Source organism: Gambusia affinis, linkage group LG19, assembly GCF_019740435.1.
Source record: "Gambusia affinis linkage group LG19, SWU_Gaff_1.0, whole genome shotgun sequence".
Lineage (NCBI taxonomy): Eukaryota > Metazoa > Chordata > Actinopteri > Cyprinodontiformes > Poeciliidae > Gambusia > Gambusia affinis.
Window position 1 is genome coordinate 24,497,087 of NC_057886.1, and position 18,448 is coordinate 24,515,534.

The following is an 18,448-nucleotide window of genomic DNA, read 5'->3' on the forward strand; positions in this document are numbered from 1 at the left end:
AATTTTCCTCTGAATAAAAGTATTTAGAATCTCAACATGAAATGGACCTGGGATTAGAACCACTCACCCGTCCAGAACCAGCAGAACTCTCGACCCTGTTCCTTGAAGATTCTACTGGATCAGAACCAGAACCCAGCAGGTCCAGAACCTGTCCTGCCTCGGTTCTGCACAGCGGTTCTGTAGGACCTGGCCCAGGTGGTTCTGACCCAGTCTGACTACAAGCATCAGCGCCTCCCAACAGAACCGGTCCAAAACAGACCGCTGGACGCTGCGCCTAGCAACCGGATGCTGCCAGATCGTTGCCATGGAGACCAGGGCTCCAGAACCAGCCATGACCCGGTCGGCCATCAGCAGCTCATCACTCAGCCTCTGGACCCACCGAACCGCCCGCCAGAAGTTATGGATCACCGGAACCGGGTCGCCCTTGCTGAGTGCTGACCGGAACCGGCTATATTTGTCTCGCGCTCGGAGGAAAACAGGAAGTGATTTATATTTCTTCTTTTATTTTTTTATTTGTAGTTTTCCTGAAAACCTGAAACTACGCGAACACAGATCAAAAAGCTGCTCAGTAAAAGAATCCGGCTGGTTCCGGACGGACCTGAAGAACGCTCTATGGCCCAAACAGAACCAGAACCCACAATTGGGTTTTTTCTCTATGGAGTTCGGCGAGCCGCTCGACCAGGCGCCCACGTCACGCTCCGTCCAGCTGTTGCACCTGCGCGAATGTTACCTTAAGATGCTCGAGGGATAAAGCCTCGAACCGGACTCCATTGCAGCCCGGAGTTCGGCCAGCCCGTCCGGACCGGCCGGCCCGTCTCTGATCCTGACCGAGCGCTGCGGAGAGGTTCGGTTCGGCGCTGAGGACGGATTAGTGGCTGGGTCTTTCTGTCGGAGGAGACCCACGGCACGAGACGGGGTCCGCGCGGAGGGAGCACGAGCCCAACCCTTTCCCTTTAAAGCGCCGACAGAGGGGGGAGAAGAGGAGATCAAAGAGGAGGGAGGAGGGAGCGAGAAAAAAACAGAAACACCTCCTCCAGACGCCGAGGCGGAGCCACGGACTGAGCCGGGCCGGGGCGCCGCTGAGCGGGGGAGGCGCTGCAGGAAGCACCGAGGCTTGGCTCCTGCAGCGGAGGCCTTCCTGGAGATCCGAATAAAACTGACCTGAAAAGGTCTGCAGAACAGAACCGAGCCGGTCCAACTGCCCGGTGGCTCCAGCCTGCAGCTGTTTGTATTAAAATGCACCAACCATCACTGGGCCTTAGCGGACCGCAGAACCGAACCCTGTTGGACTCTCTGAGCTGTCAGTGAGCAGGAGCCACCAGGCCCCATAATCGGTACCAGAACATTTCTCCCTGGGTTCCGGGCCCTCCTCCTCCCTCCCCTCTCTGGGCCCTCAGCATGGACACTTCCTGGAGCAACTTCCTCTTCCAGGTAGGTGTTGATCCGGTTGTAGGGGGTCAGGGGTCATAGAGGTGTCAGGGGGGAGCTGCAGGTGCGCTTCAGAGGTCCACCAGGTTCTGCTTCTGATGAACTTGGTCCTGTTCGGATGTCCATAGCTCAGTTGTCCAGTCCATCAGAACCATCAGCCAGAGTCTAACAGGGTCACAGGAAGCTGCTCCTTCCCCGACCCAGTTCTGGTCCATTTTTACAGCACCCCAGTTTCACTTTGAGGATTTTCCCCAGTACATTCAGGTCAGAGTGGTGATGGTTCTGACCGGTTGGAACATCCAGAACCTTCTGGGTTTAGCCAGTTTGTCCATCCAGTCGCAAGTCTTTATGACTACTGGAGGACTTCCTGGTTTCTGTCCAATCAGAGAGGAGGAAGACACGCCACTCTCGCTCACCTCTGATTAACTCCGGACAAAATGGACCTGGAGGTTCTGTTGAACCTGCAGCAGAACCAGAACCATGGAAACCCAGCAGGAGGTTCTACTGCTGCCGAGTCAGAAATAACTGATTGAAAAGGAGGGAATCACCATAGCAACCAGCTACTACTAAGGGCTACTGGGGCCGGGGATAACTTTCAGACTGAAAACGGTCTGAAAGTACTCTTCAAAATAAGAGTCTGACTCCGTCCAAGTAGATCGTGTCACCTCTGGAGCAACGTGATTGGTTAACCTGATGCAGAGGATTCTGGGAAACAGAACTACAGATTAATCCAGACGTTCTTACAGACGACGCCGACCCAGACCCAACCCGATGCGGCGCTTCAGGCTGAGCTGCTACCGGACCTGACCGGGTCGGCCCAGAGTCCCCCGGCAGAACACATTGTGACGCCCCCGTCCACCGTTGACACAGCCGCCCTGAGCGAGGAGCCGCTGCCAGGTGAGCAGAAACAGATCTGGACCAGACCTTCCTGTGGGTCTGGTTCTGGAGCTCAGAACCTGACCCGTGTCTGTTTAACCGTCCCGCCTGTCAGTCAAGTCGCTGCCCAAGCCGACCCGGCCGGCCCACGTCTGCTCCACCTGCAACAAGGAGTTCAAGAACAGCTACAACCTGCGGCGCCACCAGTCTGTCCACACGGGCGTCAAGATGAAGGACCGCGCGGCGCGGGACAAGGAGGACGGCGCCAAGGCGGGCCGGCTGGAGAAGACCACCATCCCTCTGTCCCTGCTCCAGCTCACCCTGCCGCCCCAGCCGCTGCCCCCGGCCGGCGCCCCGGACGCCCAGCCGCTCTCCGTCTCCATCGCCCCGGCAACCGTCACCATGGCCGCTGCCCCTCAGTCCATCCAGGCGGCCATTGTTGTAGTGGGCTCCATGGAGCAGGTGGGTCAGCTGGTTTCGAAGGTCTGAATGCCGGTTCTGAACTTCCTGAGTAGTTGGGCTTCCTTTGTTCCGTCCGCATAGAATCCCAGTCCCAGCCCGGTGCCGAACCCCAACCAGGTGAGGAAGAACCATGCCTGTGAGGCGTGCGGGAAGGCCTTCCGGGACGTGTACCACCTGAACCGGCACCGGCTGTCCCACTCGGACGAGAAGCCGTACTCCTGCCCCGTCTGCCAGCAGCGCTTCAAGAGGAAGGACCGCATGAGCTACCACGTCCGCTCGCACCAGGGCGGTGTGGAGAAGCCCTACATCTGTCCGCACTGCTCCAAGGCCTTCTCCAGGTAGGACCTCCTCTCCAGAACCCAGAACCCAACCGGCAGCCATCCTACCGTTAATCACTTCCCTGTCCGTCTGTCTCAGACCGGATCACCTCAACAGCCACGTCCGACAGGTCCACTCCACCGAGAGGCCCTTCAAATGCACAGTAGGTCTGCCGAGGGTTTCCCTGAGATGGTCTAGAACACGACTAACCCGACGAACGGTACCAGCCACCATCTCTAACGTGTTTTCTGCAGACCTGCACGTCAGCGTTCGCCACGCGGGACCGCCTCCGTGCGCACCTGATCCGCCACGAGGAGAAGGTGCCGTGCCACATCTGCGGGAAGCTGCTGTCGGCGGCGTACATCACTGACCACATGAGGGTCCACAACCAGTCGCAGCACCACTCCTGCCACCTCTGCAACCGCAGTAAGATGCAGCTTCACGTGCACGCTCATGCATGCATCCCTCGGTAACCAGGCGTGTATCAATCTGCTTCAGAAAGTAGACCCACCTTGACCTTTTCTGATTGGTTCTGGCGTCGGGACAGCTCCAGATCCTCGTCTTTTCTGGATTTGTTGAAAGTTGTGCAGAGTTCTGAAGGTCCGGTTCGTTGCAGGTTTCACCACCCTCACCTACCTGCGGGTCCACGCTCAGAAGCATCACGGCCAGGAGTGGAAGGAGAGCGGCGGGGCGCGGGGGGCCTTCGGCGGGGCCGGCGGCGTGCTGCTCTGCCAGCTCTGCGGGGTCCAGTGTAAGACGGCCACGCAGCTCCAGGGTCACATGGGCACCCACGCCCAGCAGGGCGACCCGGCCCCCGACCAGACCAGCACCGAGCCCGTCGGCACCACCGGCGCCGCCGTCACCGTGGCCAGCCCGCTGCCAGTGGGGCTGCTGGTCACCGACTGCTCCGGCATCGGACCCCAGCCCCACAGTTAGCACGGCGGGGGCCGGGGCCAACAGTGCTGCCAGGTGAGGTCAGGGGAGGTCGTGAAGGGGTCATGGGGTTTTGGGGGTCAGGTCAACCTTCTGGTTCTCTTGTGTTGGTTTCAAAGACAATGATTCCAGGTGAGTTGCACACGCTCAGTCCAACTACGCAGGACAAACTATTCAATCCCTGAACCTCCACCGTTTGGTTCCGGTTTCTCTGCAGAAGAACCGTTTGGGTTCTGGTTCTCCAACCTAACAGTCATCAGCATTTTTCAAATGGTTAAACAGCTTCCTAACTGAACCAACTGTTTTGACTCCTTCCAGTCTGGTTTCCATGGTTACCACAGCACAGAGACTGGCCTAGTCAAAGTGTTCAATGACATCCATATAAATACAGACTGTGGGAGAACCACAGTGCAGGTTCTGGTTCTGTTGGACGTCGGTGTCAATCGTATTACTGAATCGACTGGAGAGTTGGGTCGGACTCTCAGGTTCTGGTTCTGGTTCTGCTCTGCATCCAGAACCAGAACCAAACGAGAAGAAGCAGCTTTCAGCTTCTATGCGCCACAAATCTGAAAAACTGTTTTCTGTTTTCTTGAAAACTATAAAACAGCAGAAACACTGAGATCCTTTAAATCCAGACTAAAACCGGCTGGTTAGTTTTATTGAAACGTAATCAATAATCAATTTAACGATGGAACTCGACTAATGTCATGTTTGATTGTTGATTCTATGCTCCAGGACTTTGTTTTTCTTTTTTTTCCCTTATTTTTTCCTTCGAAGAGTTTTTGCGGTGCTAGTGGCTCGTATTTTTTGCGGCAGACAGGAAGGAGGTTGAGGGGGGAGACATGGGGGAAAGGTTGCTGGGAATCGAACCCGCGACGTCCCGTCGAGGACTGAGGCCTCCAACGCGGGGCGCGCTAACCCCCCGCCCCACCACAGAACTTTGTGTTTCCATGATGTAAAGCTCTTTGAAATGCCTTGCTGCTGAAATGTGCTACACAAATAAAATTTGATTGATTGGTTGATTGATTGATTGGTTCTCTCCGATCAGAACCACAATCAGGATCCAACATGGCTCCGTGTTCCTGACAGCTTCCTGTTTTTCCTTTCCAGGTTTTTCCGGGCCTGGACCAGTAGAACCTTTCTGCTACTGACTCGGCTCTGAGACTCTCACAGACTGAACCCGGATCAGAACCTGGTCCAGGTGCAGAACCTCTGTTGGCTATGGAAGTGTATTTTTATTCTCATCTCCATGGTAACCAGTCAGCTGCCATCTCCAGAACCTTTGCTGGTTCTGCTGTTTTAACCCATTTATGCTCCATCTATCAGTGTTTGGTTCCGATGAAATGGACCGGACTTCTATTCAGAACTGCCAGTTTGCCTTTGTTGGAGCAGGAGAAGCTCAGAAGCAAGGTTCTGCCGGGCCGGGCCTCGGAACCTCTGGTTTGGTGTAAATTCTCCAGAAGCGGGACGCGCGGCGATCTTTGACCTTCAGTGACTTTCTGCCATGTTCTGTGCTGACTCTTCTTCTGTGGTCGTGTTCATTGATTCATTGATTGATTGTAACTGATTATTATCACTGGATTAACCTGCAGTCAGTGCAACGCTGCGGACAGAACCAGCTGGATCCACATCGCCTATTTAACCCGCTGTGTGATTGGACTGGACCTCTGCAGGCGGCTGGATCAGAACCAGAATAGAAAATGTTTAGAAACAGCATCCAGTTTAGTTTTATGGAAGCCTTTAACTGCAGGAGCTGCTGCTGTTCTCCTTTAAATCAGTAAAATATTTTAATTTTCATGAGATTATAAAACTCTTTGAGACCAAAAAGAATCTTGTTTTTTACCTAAATTTTAGAATTAGCCTATTTAATCTAAAACTAAGATGAGATTTATATGTAAAAAGTTTTATATTTGGCTATAAAACAAAAAGTCATGAGAAAATATAAAACTAGTTATTGCATTAAAAATCTCTTCATGTCAAATTATAAATCTCATAACAAAACCTAAAACTTCCCATAATTAAATATCAATCTAGTTATTATGACATATAAAATGTTTAGTTGACACAATAAACCCGTAATAAGAAAAAATCTCCTTACTGTCAGATTTTTTTCAAATGAGATTGAAACTGGATTATAATTTTAATTGAATTCATTTATCAGCTCTGGCAGTTAAACGCTTCCATGGAAAATATTATTATTTGTGAGGTTTTATTATTTTTTGACAATAAAGGTTTGTTTACATGTGTTAAAGGAAAATATTGAGGGATTAGGAGGGACGAAATGACCCGGTTCTGACCCACAGAACCCAAACAGACCTCTATCATTGTGGCTTCCAGAATGCTGCCAGACCGAAGCACTTCGGTATGATTCGGTACAGAGGTGAACAGAACCAGCACCCGGTCCATTTGTTATTAAAAGACTCGAAATGGCCTCCCCCGTACCCCCACCTGCCCCTGTTGTTTACAGCGCAGATGAAGCGCCGCCCCTCCCCCATCGGCTCCACCTCCTCTTCCTCCTCCTCTTCCTCCTAGCAGCTAACCAGCTAGTTGTAGCTGAAGCTGGGAAACATCCCGATCTCCGGCTGGTTAACGGGGAACCCTGCGCCCCACCTGGACGAGCCTTCCTCCTGGGAGAACCTCAGTCTCTTCCATGGCTTTGTAGGAGCCGCCATGATGGACAGTTAGCAGCGGGGTTAGCTGCAGTTAGCTCCGGGGGAACCGGAGCCTCTAGCGCCGCTTTTTAGCCCCAAAGGTCGGATTAACTGCTATGTCATCAGCCGCTCTCTTCCGCCAGGTCTGTGGCTTTTATTCACGGTTCTAGTCCGCTTAAAACGAAGTAGGTCACCGCGGATGGTTATGTGGGTCACAGCCGCGGATGGGTTAACTAGTCCCCCCGAACAGCTGGTTAGCTCCGGAGCTAACCAGCATTTCAAGGGAAAAACAGCCTGGAATGACATTTTTCCAGATAAATCCGCTTCCTGGTGGATGGACAGAGACACTGCATGTTTCAATTGACTTCTTATTTGTTCTCTTTGTCGGTACCAACTAGTTTAACCGAGTTAACCAGCATCTTAGATCGAACAAAGGTGACTGGAACCCTCTGGTCACTGGGCTGGATCAGGAACTAAATCCCTCCTGCTGACAGCCGGAGCTGAAGTTGGTGTCTGATTGAATCTGGGTCTCGCTACAGAGATTCTGGATCAGATTCTATAGGTTCTGGACCGGTAGTTGTTCTGAATCAGCATCTAAAGGTTTTGGTTCGGATGTGATGATGTTGTCGGACTGTTAATGGGTCGGTTCTGGACCGGTAGTGGTTCAGGATCAAAATCTTAAGGTTCTGGATCAGGATCCAGTGGTTCAGCGCAGGGACTGTTTGGTCCTGGACCGGTACTGGTCGATTCTGGTCGTTATTCCTGTTGATATTGGGTCAGATCGAGGTTGACGGTTTAGAATCTTAGATCGGCTGCTCAGGTCTGGACTCGGACCCTGCGCTCATTCCAGAGAGTTTCTATGATCCAGACCCGCTCAGACGAGCGCAGAGTGATGGATCTGAAACGTTAACGCTGATCTCGGTTCATGAAATCACCAAAACTGGAAATTTGTATGATCCTCCGGACCATAAACGATGATAATGTTAGAAAATTAGGAAAATAGCAGTTTTTCAGAGAGAAGATTGCAGGTTTAACTGTCCAGATAGTCTATCTAGAAAAAATATTCAAAGTTTATTTAACTATAAGGAAACCAGAAAGAGTTTTGATCCAGAATCGCTTCCATAAAATGTTCAATCTTTTCTCCTATTAAGGCGATAAAGTGACAGTTAAGGTCACGTGGTCTCTGGAGGAGTTAATCTGCCCGGTAACAGGCAGGCGGCTATTCGTAACGGCCGATAAACAATATTATCGAAGTTACCATGGAAATCCGGGTCCAAAAGGACCTGATGCTGCTCTTCTTTGAACTCTACAGAACCAGACAGAAGTTCTGATGAATGACCCGGTCCGGTTCTGCACCTGTAAAACGTATTGTTTATTTAAAACTTTGTGGGTTTTATTTTGAAAAGTTTTATTTAAATAAAGCTTGACTCCTTGGAGGTTCTGGTTCTGTGACCCGGTACTGACAGATTAAAGTGTCAGCTTTGGTTCGGAACTGTTTCTGCTAGAAAAGATTCTGGTTCTGGCTGCAGGTCTTGGTTCTGATGAGGTCCAAGTCTGACTCCCAATTTTTGTCTCTTCCAGAACCCGGTAGGACCATGTTGAGCGCGCGGTGCTGGTTCTGAGCCTGAGCGGGACCAGCAGCAGCAGCAGCCTGGTACCGGCACCGCTCTCACTGCCTGGACTTATAGTGGGTCGGGTGGGGATGGCGTTCCACGGCGCTGGCCGCCAAACCGTCTGCGGCGACCTGTTCCCGGGTTCGGACCTGGGCCACAAGTTTTTCTGCGTGGGCTCGTCCTGCGGCGGGCCGTCGGCCGGCCTTGGCGCTGCGCCGGGCCTGACTGGACCCAGCGCCCCGGCTGGAACCCCGCGCCATCCGACGGCGCTGGGGGGCGGCGCCGGCGGTGGGGCGGCGGTACCACAGCCCTACAGCAACCCAGCCAGTGAGGTACCGAGCCCGGCCGAGATGGAACCGGACCGGCCCATCGGATATGGAGCCTTCGGGGTCGTCTGGTAAGAATCGGGTCTGGTTCTGATCCGGGCAGAACCGGGTCTGATGCACTGATTGGTTGTAGTGTAACAGGAAGCTTCCCCCCACTCCTCCACCAATCCTGACCTTTGACCCCAGGTCGGTGACAGACCCCCGTGACGGCCGGAAGGTGGCGCTGAAGAAGATGCCGAACGTCTTCCAGAACCTGGTGTCGTGTAAGCGGGTCTTCAGGGAGCTGCGGATGCTCTGCTTCTTCAAACACGACAACGTACGGCGCCACCGCTTCTGAGCGCGCTCAGACTGCCACTCCCTGAGGTTCTGACTCTGGTTCTGCTCTGGTTCTGCAGGTTCTGTCGGCTCTGGACATCCTGCAGCCTCCGCAGATCGACTGCTTTGAGGAGATGTATCCTTCAGGTGGTTCTGACCCACTTTAGTCCTCTCTGATCGGGTTCGGTTAGCGTCCTTAACGGCCCGGCAGCTACGTCATCACAGAGCTGATGCAGAGCGACCTTCACAAGGTCATCGTGTCGCCGCAGCCGCTCACCACCGACCACATCAAGGTCTTCCTCTACCAGATCCTCCGAGGTCAGTCCAGAACCGGGCCGGTTCCACCAACACCTACGGAACCTGTCCAGAATCTGATTGGTTCAAGGATCTGGACCGGTTTTGGATGTGTTCCTGGACTCGGGTTCAGTTGTTATTTCTTCCGTTGGTCTGCTTCTCCTTGAGCGACCCGGGTCGACCCGGCTAACGGCTCCTCGTCCTCTCCAGGTCTGAAGTACCTCCACTCTGCTGGGATCCTCCACCGAGACATCAAGCCTGGGAACCTGCTGGTCAACAGCAACTGCCTGCTCAAGGTGAGCCGCTCACCTGGAGGGGCGGAGCTTAGATACAGAGGAGGCGGGCTTTATCTAGGACACTGAGCCCTCCTCTCTCCTCAGATCTGTGACTTCGGCCTGGCCCGCGTGGAAGAGCCTGACCCGTCGCGCCACATGACCCAGGAGGTGGTGACCCAGTACTACCGGGCCCCGGAGGTTCTGATGGGCTGCCGGCACTACGGGTCGGCCATCGACGTCTGGTCGGTCGGCTGCATCTTCGCCGAGCTGCTGGGCCGCCGCATCCTGTTCCAGGCGCAGAGCCCCATCCAGCAGGTGAGCCGGATCGGCAGAGCTGGTACCGGAACCGCCACCGGTACTGGAGGAACTAGAGGAAACGACAGCAGAGGTTCTGGAGCTTCTGGGTCCAATGGTTCCGGGTTGGTGCTGATTGGAGGTTTATGGTATTTTCTCAGGCTGAAACCATTTGTTGTTCTGCTGCTGGTCGGATGTTTTGAATGAATCTGGATCCAGAACCAGAACCGGTTCTACTGATTGTTCTTCTCTGCAGTTGGACCTGATCACGGACCTGCTGGGAACGCCGCCGCTGTCCGCCCTGGCGTCGGCCTGCGAAGGGGCCCGAGCCCACATCCTGAGGGGACCTCACAAGCCGGTAGGAGGTTCTGCCAGAACCGGGGGGTTCCGGTGTTGGCCGTGTTGGGGCACGTGATGCTTCCTCGCAGCCAGCTGAGCAGCAGCTGATCAGACGTTTCCAGGTTCTGTTTGGTTCTGATCAGTAACGGGTTCTGTTTCTGGTTCTGCAGCCGTCGCTGTCGGTGCTCTACATGCTGTCGGACGGCGCTACCCACGAGGCCGTTCACCTGCTGTGCCGCATGCTGGTGTTTGACCCGGTGAGTGGTTCTGGTTCCGGTTGTTGTTCAGGGTCTGGTTCCGGGTCTCAGCCGGGTTCTGTGTGCAGGCCAAGCGGATCTCCGGCGGTGACGCGCTGTCCCACCCGTACCTGGACGAAGGCCGGCTGCGCTACCACACCTGCATGTGCCGCTGCTGCTACTCGGTGGCCGGCGGCCGCGTCTACACGCGCGACTTTGAGCCGGCGGCCGAGCGCCCCTTCAGCCACAGCTACGAGAACAGCCTGCTGTCCGTGTGGCAGGGCAAAGGTGGGTCGGAACCGGGCCTGGTCCGGGAACCTCCCGAACCGGACCTGACGCTGCCGTCTGTCCTTCCAGAACTGATCCATCGCTTCATCACCGAGCACCAGCAGGGCAAGCGGGTCCCGCTCTGCATCAACCCCCAGAGCGCCGCCTTCAAGACCTTCATCAGGTGAGGGGTCGGGGTCTCCATGGCAACCAGCGCCCGGTGTCATCTGGGTGGGGGGAGTTCTGGATCTGGACCCTTTGCACGTGACGTCACACTCTTCAGGACTCCTCCCACTCCGCCACGACGGCCGTCAAACCCATCAATCCGCTGCCGGTCGCCTCATGTCGCTTCAAGTTAGGTCAGTGGTTCCCAAAGTGTGGGGCGCGCCCCCTAGGAGGGCACAATGCCATTACAGGGGGGGCTGGAAGCTGTATGGATGAATGGAGAAAAAAAACTGTTACCAAAAGAGTTTGACTGTAAAGATGGTTTGTAGTTTTGTTGCAACCTGAAGTGTGAAATAAACTTCAGTGTGTAAAAGTTTAAGGTTGAACCATGTGTGACCAGTTGATTTTTTTTTTGGGGGGGTGGGGGGGGGGGATTTTATTGTAATCTATTGGGGGCCCAGAAAATCTTTGGGAACCACTGAGTTAGGTGATGTCACTTTAAAAATGGCCGCAGGGCGCCGCGTGCTCGGCTGCTCAGACGGACCAAATGTCTCACTGACTAGCTGTTAGTGACGGGCAGCGCTATACAAGGTACAAAAATTAATTTTCATAAACTTTATAACCAACATGGAGAAAGTCGGCGACTCAGTAACCATGGAGACGGTGCTCCACCATCATGTAGCCTAGCAGGTTAGCATCTTCTATACGTTTTTATTGCTGCTCCGGTGTAAAGGGAAACGCTGACAGAGACACGAACCAGGTGGTGTGAATTCAGGCGAAGTCGGATCGACTCGAGGTTCTGGTCGGTTTTCGGAGCGAGCCGCTGTACATCCTGCCGTCTGCGAGCCCAAGCAGGTGAGTCCAGGAGAACCGGGCAGGAACAGCTCTGTTCAGTCCATCAGGCTCCTCCAGCGACTCAGAGACGTAGTGCAATGGGTCAGTAACTGACCCGGATCCGGGTCCGGGTCATGTGATGTCATTGCTCTACTTGCTGTTGGGTCATGTGATGTCATCGGTCCTCAGGTCCACGGCGTGGCATTCCTCCAAGGTCTCCAGGAAGGAGGAGAGATGAAGGCTCCGGATCTCCATCATCATCATCATCAGCCGGCGGGCGAGTTAGCTCTCTCTCTCTCTCTCTCTGTCTCTCTCTCTCTACCCCCCGACCCAAACGGACCGACCTCATGTTGATTTGTTCTGGTTCTGCCGGATCCACCTGGACGCCCCCGGAGCCAAGCTGCTGCTGGAGCACTGGGACGGGTCAGAACCGGGTCAGAACCCGCCCGCCTCTAACGCTCCTCATCTCTCACTGTGTTGTCGTTTGTGGCGTTGCCATGGCGACAGTAGAGCAACCTCACCAGATGTAGCAGGTCTAACCACGCCGGTTCTGGTCCGGTTGTGACCCGGGGGAAAAAAACGACTGGATTCCCTCAGAGACCAGAACCTTTCATCTAACCCAAGTTAACCTCGGACCGGTACCGACTGGACCCAGTTACCTCAGAGTTCTGAAGAACTTTTGGACCGGGGCCAGAACTCTGGATAATTTTGTAACATCCCTCCAGTTTTACCTCCTCCTCCATTTCTGACCCGGTTCTGACCCGGTTCTGGGAGCAGGACTTATCAGAGAAAATGCTGGTGGCTTGGTTCTGGTTCTGATCCGAAACGCAGCACCCCGGCGCCCATCTGGACTGGGTCTCAGAACCCGACCCGCTGCCGGTTCCTCCAGTGACCCAACAGAACCTCCCGTCCACAGCTGGACCATTTGGACCATCTGGTTCAGGTTCGGTTCCGATATTATTTCAAAATAAAATCACGACCCAAAAGAACCAAAATGAAAGAAATCATGAGAAAACTTCTGGTTCTCCTAACGGTACCAGAGATCCGGGCCGGACCTGATTTAATTTGGACTGGCTGTGGTTCTGACAAGTCATCAGAACCAGAACCGGAAAACTGGGTTGCTGTTCGGACCGGTACCGGTTCTGGTTTCCAGCAGAATGACTTTGCAGACGGTCCGGGTCAGAACCGCCAAACCGGGTCGCGTCCAGAATGTCGGAACCTGCTGCTGACCCGAGGGCCCGGCTGCAGCAGCGCCAGAACCTCCTGTAAATGTGCATGTGTGTTTATTCCCTGTGAGGTCCAACAGAACCGGCCCAACAGTACCAGTACCGCTTCATTCAGCCTCTCCCAGAAGAGGTTTTGTGTGATTCCTTTGGTTCTGGTTCTGGTTCCGGTTCTTTCCTGCACTCTCCAGATTCTGGAGGAAAAATCCATTACCTGGGTTTACTGACTGGACCGGTTCTGGTGGACCCAGTTGGGCCCGTTTGGACCCAGAACAGAGCCGGAGGTTCTGGTTGTAATCTGGTTCCTCTGCGTTGGTCAGAACCTCTAGAACCCATTTTCTGTTCTAGAACCTTTAGAACTCGATGTTTATTATTCTGAATATGGATCCGATGTTTCTGTCTGTTTTAGCTCAAAGTTCTGTTTTGGTTCTGGTTCTGTTCTAACAGATACTTGAATTTAGAGTCAAACTAGTGATGGTGAATAAAGAAATGGACACTGGACCGAACGGTTCTGCTGGTTCTGCCGTGTCGTCTGTTCTCCCGGGTCCGGTTGGGGTCCGGGTCGGATGCAGCTGCTGCCTTCTTCCTGTAGTAAATGTGAAGGTTCCCTCAGAGGAGCAACAAACGACCCAAACGTTTCAATATGAAGTTAAACTTTAAGGTCGAACTTTGACCCCCGGACCTCCAGTTTGGCTTTAGATGTCGCCATGGAGACGACTGAAGGCCAGAGACAGGCGGCCAGGAGACACAGCAGGTCGCTGCTGAAAGCCAACAGTAGTCATAGAAAGTTAAGTGGAAGGAAAAAGTGACCCAGTTAGAACGGCAGCCTTGACTGGATTGTTGACAGAATCCATTCAGTCAGATTCATCTCTCCAGAAAGTTTCTCCAAGGACGGATGGATGTGAATCTAAATCCTGTTGCCATGGAGATTAAGTGATTTCTCAACACTCCGGTTCCGGCCCGACTCCTATCCGGTTCCTGTCTGGTTCTGGTTCCAGTCTGGCCCAGGGTTTGATGAGGAGTAACATGATGGGAAGCTTACAGCTGGTTTTCCATGACACCGCCCCTTTAAAACAGAGCTTGTGTAGAAACAAGAGGTCTCACTCTGACAGGCAGTTAAAAGCTGCTAGTTCTTCCTGCCAGGACGTTTCTGTAGTTTAACTACCGAGCAGCTCGTCATGATAAAATGACTCAAAGCTAAAGTATAAAGAACTGTTCAGTGAAGCTCCTATTGAAAAGTAAATTTATTTCTTTAACTCATCAAGTGAAACATAGATAACTGAAGCTTTAATATCTTTATTTCTCTTCATGTTGATTTTCTGCTTCTAAATAAAAACACATTAAAGATCAGAATATTACATCAAATGATTTTGGAAAACAGAAATGTCTTCTTACTGAGAAGTTTGTTTAAAACTTCATTAAAAGCCATTTTTAAAGTGGTTCAATAAATCGTTTCTCCTGATTTACTGAATGTTACAGACTGTGGTCGCCATGACAACACAATCATGGCTGTGAAAAATAAATCTGCTCAGGATTTTAACAGAAGTAACTGATCACATTAAAGCTCTGCATGAAATCTGGATTCTCACCGGATCCAGATTAAAATTCAGGAACATTTATTAATCCCAACCAGAGATTAAACCTGATGGAGTTACGCGACTACAAACTGAGCTCTGATTGGCTGGCTGACATTCAGGGGGCAGAGCTTCAGCATCCTGGGTCTGATTCTGGTTCTGGGCTGAAGCTGAGGGACAGAAACAGATAATCTCTGAAGACATAACTGCTCCTGATCCAGTCCAGAACCGGTCCAGATACATTTTAGAACCGGTCCTGATTTGGTTCAGATCCAGTCCAGGACCGGGGATTAGCTCCTCCCCTATCACCTCTCCTCCTCCCCAGGTGGCTGCAGGAAGCTCCGCCCCTCTGATCCTCTCTGAGCTGCTGACACACACACACTCTCTGTGTCTCTCTCTCTCTCCGACTCTCTCGCCCCGGTCCGGTCCGGACCGGTCAGCATGCTGGTTCTGCTGGCAGCCGGTTCTGTTTTCTTCCCGGGAATCTTCCTGGGATCAAAGCAAATCCTGGAGCGGCTCATGGGATGGAGTGAGGCGGACGCCGTGGTGATCTCAGCACGGTGACACACAGACACACACACACACACTGAGACACACACACAGAGAGACACACACACACACACATAGACACACACACACACACACAGAGAGACACACACACACACACACACTGAGATACACACACACACACAGAGACACACACACACACACACACACACACACACACAGAGACACACACACACACAGAGAGAACACACACACACACACACAGAGACACACACACACACACACACACACACACACACACACACACAGACACACACACACAGACACACACTGAGATACACACACACAGAGACACACACACACACACACACACACACACACACACACTGAGACACACACACAGAGAGACACACACACACACACATAGACACACACACACACTGAGATACACACACACGCAGACACACACACACACACACACACACACACAGAGACACACACAGACACACACACATCCCTGCTATACAAACTGAGGACTTTGCATTGACCTCCGTCCATTTCTCTTAGTTTATTTATTCAGATGTTTCCTCTGATCCAAACTAGTCTGTCCCTGGATCAGAACCAGAACTCCCAGCTGAGCTTCAGAACCGAGCAGTAGATCTGCAGATGAAGTGAAACTGCTCCTCTATCTGTAGCATGTAAGAGCACGCAGCCTCCGGGTCCGGTCCAGATTGGGTCCGGCCCGGTCCAGATTGATTGTTTGTCTCAGTTCCTGATTGTTCTGTTTTATTTGTTCCTTCATTCACTAATGGTTCTGGTTCTGGTCCGGTTTCCGTTCTCTCGTTTTCTGCTGCCCCTCCTCTTCCTGGAAGCGAACCGGAAATAAAACGTTGGTGTAACCATGGCAACGACATAGCAGCCATTAATGTCTAGTAGATGGTCCCAGGCAGTTACCATGGCAACCGACAGTCAGGGACCCTCAGGGTCCAGAGGACAACATTCATGTCCCAGTCTGACCAGTGCTCCCTGTCCTCCAGTCTGGTGTCGTCTCTCCAGGCCGTCATGGCGTCCTCGGCCGGATGGACCATCGTCTCGTCCTGCAGGGACGTCCTGAAGGACAGGTGAGGACATCCTGCTGACTTTTCGTCCAGTGTGAAAAGATTAATTTGTCCTCCTGTGATGATGTCATCAGGTGATCTGATGACATCATCACAGGAGGACAAAAGAAACGCTGCAGCAGAATTCCTGTCAGCCTGTAATCTAATTACTGATTTGGCATTATGGAGTCGAGCTGCAGGTTATTTCAGTCGCTGGCTGATCCTTGCTGAGCATGCTGGGAAACGGTGGCGAGGACGGAGGTTACTGGTTTCCTGATTTCCCAGTCAAAGTTCAGCACAGGTCCGACTCCCATTTGGTTACCAAATCACAGCAAGAGCAGAAAGGAAGTCTGGGATGGCGAGGCTCACCTGCAGCAGTGCAGAGGGATTCATATCATTATTATTATTATTACTAATAACAACAATAATATTGTTATACTGATGTGAACAGTTATATTAAAACATTAGTCACCCTAACCTTGTTCACATCAGTGCTGGTAAATAAAATCCAAAACATAAAAATACACAAAAAAAACTCTAAAGAAGGTTCAACCCAAACCTCTGAAGGCTTTCACCATAAAACACACGAAACAGAAACTTTTCCATGTTTTATTATTAGCATTATTTATTATTAATTATTGTTATTATTATTATTAGGATTACTTATTGTTGTTATTATTGTAAGATCAATAGGATTTTCCATTATTGAGATTTAATCTGGGATTTTCAGATTAAATTATTGTTTTCATAATTACTGATTATTTTTCAGACATTCAACTGAACAGAACCAGAAACGACCGGGTTAGCAGAACCTGCTGCTGGTTATGGGTGTTTCTGGGAGTCCAGAATGACCCGGTTCTGTTGGTTCTGATGACCCAGTGGCCATCTTTGACCTGTTCTGCTTCCCCTCTTCAGACACTGGCTGGCCGACGCCTACATCCTGTTCGCCACGCCCTATTTCTGCTACGACCTCCTGGCCATGTTCCTGTGCTACTGGTTCAGGCTGCGGGTCAAAGGTCACCAGAAGGCGGGGCCTGACGGCAGCTCGGTGCGCGCCGCCGTGTTGGGATTCCTGCGCCGGGAGGTTCTGATGGTTCTGCATCACGTCTTTATGGTGGCCTTCTGCTGCCCCGCTTCTCTGGTAACTATGGCAACGCTGGATCCAGTTCAGGAAGAAACTGGAACCAGTTTGATGAAAAAACTGGAGAATGTCTGACATCACATCTTCTTCATCTGTGGTTCTTTTTCTATTCTGGCCCAGTCCAATATTAGGTCAGAACCAAAGGGTTCTGATCCAAAAGTCTGAGTGAACCGTTTGTTAAACCAGTTCTAATCCAGATCTGAAACCAGATTAAACCTAAAAATCAATTCAGTTTGACCAATGTCAAGCTGGTTCTGCCGATTCTTACCAGGCCAGGGAAGTTCTGTTGCAGCCTGTAATGAAGCCTCCAGCCTGCAGGTGGCGCCACCTGTCTGTTACACAGCCTCATTAACTGACTGTGAAACTGGGTTCTGGATCTGGAGAGAAGAGCCTGATAAAGATGAGACGAAACCGCCTGGTCCAGATGGGTCAGGGAACCGTCCAGAGGTCGCTGACCCCTGACCTCTCTCCCTCAAGGTGTGGCGCCGGGGGCGGGGTGATTACTTCCAGGGCCTTCTGTTCCTGGCTGAGCTCAGCACGCCGTCTGTCTGTCTGGGGAAAGTTCTGATCCAGGTAACCTCGTGTTCTGGACCCGGTCCGACCCAACAGAACCGCTCAGAGTCCAGTCGGGTCCAGGTGTTTGTACCTGACCAGGTGTGTCCATCAGTTCCAGAAGCAGGACTGGCTGCTGCATCGGATCAACGGCGCCGCCATGCTGCTCATCTTCTTCTGCTGCAGAGTTCTGCTCTTCCCCTACCTGTACTACTCCTACAGCAGGTAACACACCTGACCTCACCTGACCTCTCTGACCTGGGGTTGACCTGCTGGCAGGTGAAGCTGATATGGTCCAGGTCAGGAGGTCAGGAACTTCATTGATGCTATTTACCTCAGATCATCTGTTTTCAAGCTGACCACAGCGCCCCCTATCTGCTGCTGCAGGTATGCCTCCATTCCACTGTACTGGGTCCCCCTGGTGGCCCCCTGGCAGTGCAACCTGGGAGCCGCGCTGCTGTGGCCCCTGCAGCTCTACTGGTTCAGCTTGATCTGCAGAGGAGCACTGAGGGGACGCCGTGTGATGGGGGGACGCTGGGGAGGCTCTGGGGGGGGACGATGGGGGGACGATGGAGGGGCGATGGGGGGACGCTGAGGGACAGGGGGACGCATTTTCATCTTTTCTTCAAACTTCAAATTTGCTGCTAAATGAAATAAAAAATAAACAACTCATGTAACCATTTCAGTTTCTGGGGTTTATTTTGAAATCAAACATTAGAAAAAAATCT

The 18,448-nt window shown here is 52.4% G+C and overlaps 3 protein-coding genes across 3 annotated transcripts; all 3 read left to right on the forward strand.

Moving 5' to 3' along the window:
* The first annotated feature begins 28 nt into the window (after positions 1-28).
* Positions 29-6,357, forward strand: LOC122821643 (myc-associated zinc finger protein). Its single transcript, XM_044099748.1, has 8 exons — positions 29-1,431; positions 2,175-2,325; positions 2,420-2,766; positions 2,848-3,104; positions 3,184-3,247; positions 3,339-3,510; positions 3,701-4,053; positions 5,128-6,357. The coding sequence occupies exons 1-7, from the start codon at positions 1,399-1,401 to the stop codon at positions 4,018-4,020; spliced, it is 1,344 nt and encodes a 447-aa protein (XP_043955683.1). The 5' UTR covers positions 29-1,398; the 3' UTR covers positions 4,021-4,053; positions 5,128-6,357.
* A 133-nt stretch (positions 6,358-6,490) lies between these two features.
* On the forward strand, positions 6,491-13,360 carry nlk1 (nemo-like kinase, type 1). The gene is made up of 12 exons (XM_044099747.1): positions 6,491-6,811; positions 8,250-8,678; positions 8,794-8,923; positions 9,003-9,058; positions 9,134-9,240; positions 9,427-9,512; positions 9,597-9,806; positions 10,042-10,143; positions 10,295-10,381; positions 10,450-10,648; positions 10,718-10,811; positions 11,816-13,360. Exons 2-12 carry the CDS (start codon positions 8,371-8,373, stop codon positions 11,862-11,864), a joined length of 1,428 nt encoding a protein of 475 aa, XP_043955682.1. The 5' UTR covers positions 6,491-6,811; positions 8,250-8,370; the 3' UTR covers positions 11,865-13,360.
* Positions 13,361-14,281: 921 nt separating this feature from the next.
* On the forward strand, positions 14,282-17,949 carry LOC122821646 (ceramide synthase-like). The gene is made up of 5 exons (XM_044099752.1): positions 14,282-14,983; positions 15,968-16,051; positions 16,943-17,168; positions 17,646-17,741; positions 17,836-17,949. The coding sequence occupies exons 1-5, from the start codon at positions 14,865-14,867 to the stop codon at positions 17,947-17,949; spliced, it is 639 nt and encodes a 212-aa protein (XP_043955687.1). The 5' UTR covers positions 14,282-14,864.
* Positions 17,950-18,448: the final 499 nt, after the last annotated feature.

Bases quoted from the DNA above. Each gene is read 5' to 3' on its own strand.
- LOC122821643 (XM_044099748.1), top strand. From the start codon at position 1,399: ATGGACACTTCCTGGAGCAACTTCCTCTTCCAG. The intron at 1,432-2,174 runs GTAGGTGTTGAT...ACGTTCTTACAG, and splicing joins GGAGCAACTTCCTCTTCCAG to ACGACGCCGACCCAGACCCA. The intron at 3,105-3,183 runs GTAGGACCTCCT...CGTCTGTCTCAG, and splicing joins TGCTCCAAGGCCTTCTCCAG to ACCGGATCACCTCAACAGCC.
- nlk1 (XM_044099747.1), top strand. From the start codon at position 8,371: ATGGCGTTCCACGGCGCTGGCCGCCAAACCGTCTGCGGCGACCTGTTC. The intron at 9,059-9,133 runs GTATCCTTCAGG...ACGGCCCGGCAG, and splicing joins ATCGACTGCTTTGAGGAGAT to CTACGTCATCACAGAGCTGA. The intron at 10,144-10,294 runs GTAGGAGGTTCT...CTGGTTCTGCAG, and splicing joins TGAGGGGACCTCACAAGCCG to CCGTCGCTGTCGGTGCTCTA.
- LOC122821646 (XM_044099752.1), top strand. From the start codon at position 14,865: ATGCTGGTTCTGCTGGCAGCCGGTTCTGTTTTCTTCCCGGGAATCTTC. The intron at 14,984-15,967 runs GTGACACACAGA...CCTGTCCTCCAG, and splicing joins GCCGTGGTGATCTCAGCACG to TCTGGTGTCGTCTCTCCAGG. The intron at 17,742-17,835 runs GTAACCTCGTGT...TGTGTCCATCAG, and splicing joins TGGGGAAAGTTCTGATCCAG to TTCCAGAAGCAGGACTGGCT.